Here is a 10,506-nt window from a genome sequence, read left to right as displayed (position 1 = left end):
TGCAATAGTTTATATCTAATTCTTGGTTTTTCCTCTTGCTATATAAACTTGGAAATATCCCTCTGCCATTGTTTAAAAGGAATATCAGTTGCAAGTTTTGGTAATGTCTGAAACAGAAAGAGCATTTTTGGTAAGGTATTCATCTTAATTACAGAAATTCTACCCAATAGTGATCGATCCAATTTGTCCTATCTTTGTAAGTCCTTTTTAATATCATTCCAAAGTGGCACATAATTATTTTGAACAGTTTTATATTTGTCTTTGTCAACATAACCCCCAAGTATTTCACCTTTTTCTTGACCTTAAAACCCAACTTTTTACTCAATATATCACTGTACTGAGGTGACATGTTCTTAATCAACATTGCTTTCTGTTTGTTTATTTGAACACCTGCTAAAGCCCCAAACTCATTTTAATTTCCTTATTAAATGTTCTATGTTATTTTTTGGATCTTGCAAGACCATTAACAAATGCCCTCAAATTATAAGCTTCTTTCTTGATGCTTATACATATTATTTTCTCATCTTGCCTAATATTTTTACTCAAAACTTCCAACACCAATATAAATAATAGAGGAGACAAGGGGCATCCTAGTCTCATACTCTTTTAAATTTCACATGAGTTAATTAAGTCACCATTAATGACAAATTTTGACTCCTTGAATAAAATTATCTCCAAATTTCAGCACTTTAAACATAAAAAGCCCAATTGGGATTGTCAGAGGCCTTTCTGCATCTAAGAATATTAGAGCTGTCTGTTTCTCATTGTGGTATTGTAAATATTCAATAATATTCAAAACAGTCCTCTCATTATCTCTTAGCTGTCTTTTTGGCAGAAAGCCCAGTTGGTCTTCATGTATATATGCTTGTAAGATCTTTTTTAGTCTTTCTGTCAAAACTGCAGCAAAGAATTTATAGTCCCTGTTTAATAATGAAATTGGTCTGTAATTTTTTGTCTTTGTAACATCTTGACCCTCCTTTGGTAACAACACAATATTAGCTTATTTCTATGTTTGAGGTATCTTTCCCCCTGTAATATATTATTCATTATATCTTTTAATGGTTGAAAAAGTTCACCCTCAAAGGACTTATAATATTGGCTCGTAAGGTCATCTGGGCCTGGAGCTTTACTTGATTTCATTTTTAAATACCTCCTGACATTGCAAAGGCATTTATTGGTCATTCATAAGTTGTCTCTGGGTTTGAGATAATTTAGGCAACTGTTGCTTTAAAAGATTTTCATCTGTTTAGACATATCTAAATATATACTTTTTTTAACCTGCTATTCTTCATCAGTTCTGTCTTTTTGTCTGACTCATGTATGAGTCACCTTTATTTATTTATTTTTATTTATTTATCATATTAAGGAACTTAAAACTCTCCCTTACAGAGTAGCTTACAATACTAATGTTCTTCAACATTTCAGTACCAATAACATCAGAATAATTTGCCAATTGGTGACATAATACAAATTCTCCGGGAATATAAATACATGCCCATCCTTTCACCAATTCTAATTCTCAGGAAGAAACATCATTCTTAAATCTAGAGAAAACATGTGGAATGGCTGAAATTAATTCAGTTAATTAAGCTAACACGAAGGGAGCAAAAGTGGGATTCCATGACCTACAAGTTGCAGAGTCCCAAGCCTCAATTTTGCTGCCCCTAAAGCTTCCAACCTCTGGAATTTGGGGCCAAAGGCCTATTTGTAGCACATTTTGTTTGTTTTAAAATAAACCCCAAAATACATATGTGCACCAAGGACTTATTCTGCATCAAGTCATTCCACACACATTATAGAAAGAGCTACAGATTTCAGTTCTATCCTTCTATAACAACAACATTATCAGCAGCAGCACAAGGCAGCAACAAAACACATCGGCCCCTCGTTTACTTTGGAGAGAGTAGCATCGTACAATCTGCAGAAAAGGATGAAGAAATAAGAAGCCAAAAAAAAAAAAAAAAAATTCAGAAGAATTTTTAAAAAGGAGGGGCAAAAAGATAGCAAAAGTACTTTTCACCAACACCATTGACTATATAAACCATCTTTGTTTCTGTCACAACTATGAACTGTTTTACACATCGCCTTTTGTTTTTTAAACTTTCACATTTTTCAGAATTTCAGCTCCACTTAATCATGACTCCCTTGATCTCCCCCTGCATTTCAAACTTATTCAGCATTCCTTAATTATCTCTGTGGCAATTAATTTTTATTTATATGACCAAACTAGTTCAAAGTATTCATTTTGTAGTGTCACTCAATCCTGTATTAGTTTACCTTCACTCAGTAAACTGTTTGTTCTTGATTCCTTTTTGTTTTGCCCCGTGCAATGCACATTACAAAGAGATAAAGCCCACTTATGGCCACAATTTTGATGTTTTTGACTCCCTTGAGGATGCCCGGCTTTGGCTGGGTTTTATAGATAGTTTTTTGTGCTTGTTTTGACAAACATGCATTCTTTGCAACAGATAGCATACTACCTACAATCTTTCCATGATGATTTGCATATTATTATTTCTCTTAATTGTTTTCCCATCTTTAGGAGTAGTTTAGTATTTAGTAGTAGTGTAGTAAATGTTCTACTTTATCATTAAGCCCCTTGGATGGCAGGTCTAGAAACATGAAATATAATCAAACAAACAAACAAAAACAAACCTATTTTCCCCATTTCAGATATCTAGTTGAGGTCAGTAGGCCTATACTATAATGGGAATATTTGGCGCTGTAATTTGATGATAGCACTAATTGTTTTTAATTGTATTTTGTTTCCAGAATGTGCCATCTAACATAAATGGGATCTGTCTCCTTCTTCTAGAGCTCCTGAGGAATTAAAACGAAGTTATTTTTGAATCTGTAGACTCTCTTCTGCTAAAATAAATGTTGGTCTTTGAAAACATGTGAGGTTTATCTTAAAAATTAAACAGAATATTTTAACACAAATGTGATTTTTCCAGTCTATTGTTCTGTCAAATACAACCCTTGAACATCCATCACTAATAAATCTATGTCATTTTTCATATTACTTTGTATTGTTTTGTTCTACAAATCCTGTTGTTTTCCCCAAAGTAAATATATATTAACACTTCAAACCAGAGTCCATAGAAACACAGCAGTGTTGTATTAACTACAAATATTCTAAGTTAATTATATTTGTTCCTCAAGCCTAGTGCATTATTTGGTGGGCATTGCACTGGTTAGCCCAAACTTTGAGCTTTGGTAGAGTAGCATGTTAAAGAAGCTATAGGAAGACCTCTTTCCTTTTCCAGAAATAGTCAGAGCAACCCATTAGTAGGGCAGCAATCGTGTCAAGAAACCTTGGCAACTTTTAGTTACATGGATTTCAATCCCAAGAATTCCCAGCCAGTATAAACATTGTTGTAAATTTGGGGAAATTAGAATTCACACATCTGGAATCTGTAAAGTTTGGGGGATACAGTGAATAAAACTAATGGTGAAGCAGTGGAAAATTACAAATAAAGTATTTTTACATTTAACAGAAGCCCCCAAGCTTTGCTTAATACAATATTGTGCAAAACCACAAAGTTACTGAACCAAGGAACTAGCCATGTTCCAGTAAACAAGGGTGGATATAGAAAATAGCAGATAGTGTAAGATAAAATGAATAATTAAATGTACTTCTCCTTTTCTGGTATACATGTTATTTTCCTTTTATGGTATAGTTTAATAAGAGAAATGCCCCGGGCTAGACTGAGGTCATGAAATGTGTAAAAGTGACGCCTCAGGAAGAGCCAGGGGTTCAGAACTTGCCATGTTAATGCTCTGAACCTTGTGCACAAATAAACCTGTATTCTCCAACCTTTCATGGTCTTGTGTCCTGATTTGGAAGCAGGATCTGCTGCAACAATGGAATTAATATGAGCTATTTTCTCTCTGAAATCCTAGCAATTATAGTTTTATGAAGAGGTAGGAATCACTAAACATTGTCAATAATCTTTAAAAGTTGGCACAGTATATGATTAAGAAAAAGAGCCTATGGTACTGGTAAGCCCTAGAACTCTCATCCAAAGGTATTATTTAAGTTCACCCCTGGTTAGATTCCAAACCTAGACAAGGTTGTTCATGTGCTACCCAAATACATACATATAAACATATACATAGACACAGATACATGAGCCATGGTGGCACAGTGGTTAGAATGCAGTACTGCAGGCTAAATTACTGCTGACTCCAGAAGTTCAGTCCTAACCAGTTCAAAGTTGACTCAGCCTTCCATCCCTCTGAGGTTGGTAAAATGAGGAGCCAGATTGTTGGGGGCAATAGGCTGACTCTGTAAATTACTTAGAGCGGGCTGTAAAGCACTGTAAAGCGGTATATAAGTCTAAGTTCTATTGCTATATATGTATATGTACATATCAGAGGTGTTATTCAGCAGTTTCTGACCAGTTCTGGAGAACCGGTAGCGGAAATTTTGAGTAGTTCGGAGAACCAGTGAATACCACCTCTGATTGGCCCCGCACCCATCTATTCTCTGCCTCCCAAGTCCCAGCTGATCAGCTGGGTCTTCTTTTGTTGCCCTGCACACAGAACTGGAAAGCAGGTTAGTGGGGTGGGGAGGGAATGGGATTTTGCAGTAACCTTCCCCTGCCATGCCCACCAAGCCACGCCCACCAAGCCATGACATGCCCACCAAGCCAAGCCCACAGAACCAGTAGTAAAAAAATTTGAATCCCACCACTGGTACACATCTACACGCAAGATTTTAGCCAATATGTATATGTGTATGTATGTGTGTACTCTACCCAAGGGATAGCTTTACCCAGGTAACACGAGGAGGATCTATGAAAACTTTTAGAGGCGTTTGTAGCAAAAACCCATTGCATATTCCCAATGTTTTATTGTCAATCACTTTAGCTACAACATTTTCATTTAAAAATCCCCTTGAATTTCACTAAACACAGTGTAACCTAAATAAAAATGTACACATTTTATGTATTTTTAAAGTATTTTTTTAAATAAAAAGTAGAGTTCTAATCTCTTTTCTCCCCTGAAAATACGGAAACATGGAAGCAGAATACACTATAGAGAAATGTTATAAGGAAAATTTAATTTGAGCAAGACTTAATTTCATTGTTTATTGAAGAATGCAGCACCCTCTAGTGTACAAACCTGACTATATTCTAAAAAATATCCTAAACAGACAACTGCTTTTTGCCTACTGGCCAACTTACATTTATTGGATGATTTAGAACTCACATTTTGTTTTCATTGGCTTATATGACTCATGAATTCTAAAGGAAGGAAGAAATAAGAGGCAAAAACAGGAGGCATAGAGGAAAAGACGAAGAAGAGATAAAATAAAATTTTAAAAGGGCTCCGTATTTAATATTGGGATAAAGAAAACTTCTAAAGCTGAAAACTGAAGTCTCACTGAAACAGGACAAAGAAAATATCAATGCTTTTATTTAATCATTCCTTTGTTGCGTTATCATAAGGGTTCTCCATTTTCAGAAAACGAGCTCTAACCTGGAAAATAATGCACATACAAATATTCTAGAAGAAATCAACTATACAATCAGAAATATACAAAGCATTTTGTTAGTTTATGCAAAATACAGAATTAGAATGCCCAACATCCTAAATCTTCTAATACATGAATCAAACTACTCATAGTTCAGTAGTTATTATCATCAGAACTATAAAAGATAAATAAGCCACCTGGAAAAAAGACAATGTTTACATGTATCTACAACAGTGCAAATGTATCACAGCGTGCAAGCAGCAGCAGTCTCTAGAATAGCAAAACCAACAGGAATTCAAAGTAATGCAGTGTGCATTACACAACCAAGGCAGAAGAACTGTTATTGTACAGTAAATGCACTCTTTAGCACGCTGTGGTTTTGAAATTACTTGCATTGACTTTTGCTTTTCTTAAAAAAGAAGGAAAGAAAGGAAAACCACACATATGCATAAATGTCTTAAATAAGTAAGTAGGTTTTTAGGGCAACAACTCACCACAACTAAGAATCTACATTGCACAGAAAGTATAATTTAAAAACAAAAGATGTCAACAATACTGTCACATTGATACTCAACATACAGAAGATATTTTCTCTCTCACCATTAAAAATGCCTCAGATAATAATAATAATAATAATCATCATCATCATCATCATCATCCATTATTTGTTTTAAAACTACAAATAAGATTTTTTGTTGGGCTGTTTTTGGAGTAGGGATTTTGCAAAATTTTAGCATACTTAGGCATGGACCCCAGTAGAATATACTTCCTAAAAGAAAAGCCAGATATGTATAGCGTGAAACTTAGAACATGCACGTTAACTGAAAAGTTTCATCTCTATACATCATTGTTCTGATATTTCTGAAAACAGCAAGTTCACGTAAAAATGCAATAAACGAAATGGCTATATTTGCATGACATGCTTAAGCTTGTTTATTAGAATCATAATTTACCCCATTGATCCAATTTTCTGGATTCGTATAACACAGTGAATCATAAACTAGCTGCACAGACTGGAGTTTCATGATGCATTGACCTAAATTTTGGTTAGCTAATTTGTACTTTAGTGTGTTGTATGAACTCATCCAGGATGTTCCCCATATATTTAGTTGGGTTCTAAGCTCAGATATATGCAAATATATATGCAATTAATAAAATTTATTGGGTGGGCAAGGGACAAGATTCCTGCTTGTCTGTAGTAATACTATGAGTGTCTTTTGTCTTCAGATTAAAATATGAAAGCCAGTAATAATGTAGGGAGCAATGTTGAATCCTTCCCTCCTGCAATGCACTCCCAAAATGTGTGAAACAGACATACCCACTACTCTAACGGAAAAGCAAGGTCCTGAACAACCTCAGTTGTAATAGCTGTATGTGACTTCCTAATAATGCTTGTCTGTTGTAGATTCTCAACGCATAATATATTTAAGGTATTTTCAGGGATGTCAACAAGAAAAAAATTACTTATTTTTTATATTACATTTGTTATATGTGTAATCATTTTTGTTTATTAATTTCTCACAGTAACTTCTTCCAGTTTCCACTGCTGAAAATAATTCATGTGGATTTACAATTTGTAATAGAATTTTCTTCCTTGTGGAAGTATCATGCCAATTATAGTTTTGGTTTAAGAATGGAACTGCAGTATCTAGGACAGCTGTATTTTTAAACTTGATATATCAGACAATCCTGGCAGGTTAACAAATCTGCTAGTAATCTCTTAGAAACAACCAGATCAAGTTAAACTGGCCAAGTTTAAGTAATCTACAAACTAACATCAACAGAATTTAAAGGGGCTTAATGTTGATTGTGTTCTTTCTTTTTCAAAAGAATTAGGAAATTATTAGGGACTCGATCCAATAATAGTATCAGATATGGAAACGATTACATGTTATTCAAAATTGATACCTCACACTGGAAATAAAAACAATGATGAAGGATGTCACATATAGTCCCAACATAAGCCAGCTTTCTTCCACCTGTTTTATAACACGATGGGAGAACATGGAGATGGCCAACTCAAAGGTTTATAACCATTGCAAATTGATTACACCGTTTTTTTTTTAGATTACTCACCACAGGGTGGGTTTTATTTGAAAGACCCATCATTTGGCCTCCCCCCTTTCCTTAATCTAGTGGCCTTGAGAGAATGTATTGCAAAATTATCAAGCTCCATATTCTCTGTGGCCCATGTTTCCTGCAACAAAATAATGTTATATTTAGAGATATAATCCATAAATGATGTATCTCTACATTTGCAGTACCAACCTGCAGTATTTCATGAAAGAATGATCAGTTCCTGTGAATGCCTTACTTGTCAATTAGCAGATACACCTGATGAGTTTCTTGGAAAGCACTTGTGTGACTCTTCCAAATCTGGTGGTAGCCTATCACAATCCATCTACTGATTATCCTCCAAAGTGTATGTTTTCTTGTTGAAGGAACATAATTACATTCTTGGAGGTTGTCTATGCTAATCACAAATGTTGTTACATATCTGCTGTTAATTTACAAAGTAAGTTGTTAATGGTTTCTGGACACAAACCTACAAGTACCTAATTAGTGGTGCAGATTTGAATCCTGTGATACATATGGACTAAATTGCATGCTAATTTAAAGAACAGTGTTCGTTTTTATTTATTTACTCTAAAGTTAAGACTAGAAGACTAGGATTATAGGGAGAGAAGGACTTTGGCTTTGCCAATAAATACAATCCCAATTACTTAATTGTTTTCCAGCAATATAAACTATGCATTTCAGGAACATGTACTAGTGTAGAAGAACTGCAGAAGGGGCAAATCTTACAATACGGATAAAAGTAATCTTTCTTCAAATTTGTCTTGTTTTTGTTTCAATTTCTATTTGTTTTGCTTTGATGCTCTAGCTTAACTCTGGAGATCTGGCTTGAGTGGTTTAGTATCCATTCAACAATAGCCTTTGCTAGAAACAGCCATTTGATCTGGGTTCTGAATACACAACTTGAAATCTCTTTTGGATTGAAAACAGCTTAATTGATTTCTCTAATAAATCAACCTGAATCCATTGCACTGAGGTAGATAAGACTGGCCCAGAGTGCTAGTCTTTTTTCCTATAATGTTAATTTTATCAAATAATTTTCTGAGACAAAGTGCTATATACAGCTAGTATTTGAAATCAGGATGTAGGCACTTCTAGTAATCGGCTTCAGTTTACACATCCCAGTTGTCAAATTAGATGTCAAACTAGTAACAAAAACTGTTTAGATAAATTTGGTTGGAATCCAGCAAAAAGTGAATGAAAGAAAAATAAACTGTCTATGAATGGATTTGGAATCACCTAGCTTTGCTGGAATGTGAAAATAGCATGATTTGAATTTCTTTTTGAGAAAGTCATAATTGGTGAAAATAAAAATAATAGGTTTTGTATACAGTATTATATATATTGCTGGGCAGGGCACACATATTTCACTGAGACCTTTTAAACTAAATCCTTAAGCATTCATCATACCAAACACCAAATTACTGGCAGTCCTTTCTCTTTTTAGAATATGTGTTATTAAAAACATGCTAGAATATTCAAATAGGCTTTGAGATTGGTTTCCATTTTGCTCTGTTTCGGGTTTTGCATTCACAGAAAAATAGATAAAACAGACAAAGAGTATTTGAAATTCCACAAGAAACTTAAAGACACTACAAAAACAGAATGTTAGGAGAAAGCAGCTAGGTATGCATCTTGATTTTCAAATTCTTCTACATCTTTCACTGTAATATGATACAATATTAAAAATTTGGTACATGAGACCAGCTCATATGATTAAAGCTTCAAAGCAGGGTATTAAGGAGAACCAATATCAGATTTCTCACCTTCTTTATTTTTAAACATTCAGTTTAAAGAGCACCTTTTCATACAACTGGAAAAATGTGTAGACTAACTGTGGAATTTCTTATGGAAAAACACTTGTAAGATGCAGCAAGAAGTGATGACACAACATTTCATGTTTTTCCACTTATAATAAAAGATAGACATTCTCAGTCTAGTTGCCAGATCTACACGCTACCTTAGAAGAAATACATTTTCCAGGAGAGGAAACTCTTGGGATCAGCAGTGACATTTTTCAAAACTGAAATAAGTTTCCGTTTTAGTTCTTCTAGGGGTCAGAAGACAACATGATTTGCAACCGAGCTTTGAAAACTCATCAGCCACACCAAAGAGCAATTGTCTAGAACTGCATGTTATCCCATTTGTTCTCTATCTCTCTGCTCGAATTTTGTATCTGAGAACAAAATAGGCAATGAGACGTAAGGAGATGAAGAAAATTCCAAGCACAATGAAGTCCAAATAAAGTTTAGCATTTTCTACATCCAATTCTTTGAGGATAGCCTCTGACTTCTGAAAATGGCAAGTGTCATCTTTGTCACAATGAAGATCTTCTCGATCCAAACCATAGATGGAAAGAATGACACCTTCAAATCCATACCTATGGAGAGGAATCATTTGCAAGGTCAAACTCAAAGCAAGCATAGATCAGCACCATCCCTAGCAAAGAAATGCCAGAAAGATATAACAACAGAATTATTATTTGATTAATATTTTATATTTTGGTTCTGTTGAGCACTCAAGGGAGTTAATAATAAATGAAATAAAGATTATAAACAGATATTGAAAACATACAGTTGAATTAATGCAAAAAAATGTTTTTTTAAAACCTCTCCAATTGAAAATAAAGCTTTTGTCTCAACAGTTGTTTTTTTTTACCCTATGGTGAGCAGAGTTGCATTTGATTTAAGAGGCTAAAAACAAGTAACTTGACCCAAAGCAGTTCAGAGGCTTTGTGCTGATCCAAGCTTTGAACTCAGGCTGTACAACTCAGGTCCAATTTCAGATATCCAGCAGATCAAACTGGCTTACTCATATCTGGACTCCATAAAGTGAAATTATAAACAGCTTTCCTGCACATTCATCTTTTTTAGAAGCATATGAATGCATGTTTGCACAGCACGTGTATCTGTTTATACATACAAATACACATAACCAAGAATAAAGATGAA

General features: G+C 34.4%; 1 protein-coding gene across 2 annotated transcripts in view; it reads right to left on the bottom strand.

Moving 5' to 3' along the window:
- Positions 1-9,312: 9,312 nt before the first annotated feature.
- The window catches only part of ABCG1 (ATP binding cassette subfamily G member 1), a 52,854-nt gene continuing 51,660 nt past the window's right edge, over positions 9,313-10,506 (bottom strand). For both annotated transcript variants that reach the window (XM_026674004.2, XM_026674005.2), the window contains exon 15: positions 9,313-9,935. In XM_026674004.2, the coding sequence (XP_026529789.1) occupies positions 9,707-9,935 (229 nt within the window). In that variant the 3' untranslated portion in view covers positions 9,313-9,706. The remainder of the gene's footprint in view (positions 9,936-10,506) is intronic.

Source organism: Notechis scutatus, chromosome 5 (assembly GCF_049901735.1).
Source record: "Notechis scutatus isolate UNSWTSFEM ecotype Mainland chromosome 5, rNotScu1.2, whole genome shotgun sequence".
In the NCBI taxonomy this organism is placed as follows: Eukaryota; Metazoa; Chordata; class Lepidosauria; order Squamata; family Elapidae; genus Notechis; species Notechis scutatus.
This window is presented reverse-complemented; position numbering and strand designations above follow the sequence as displayed.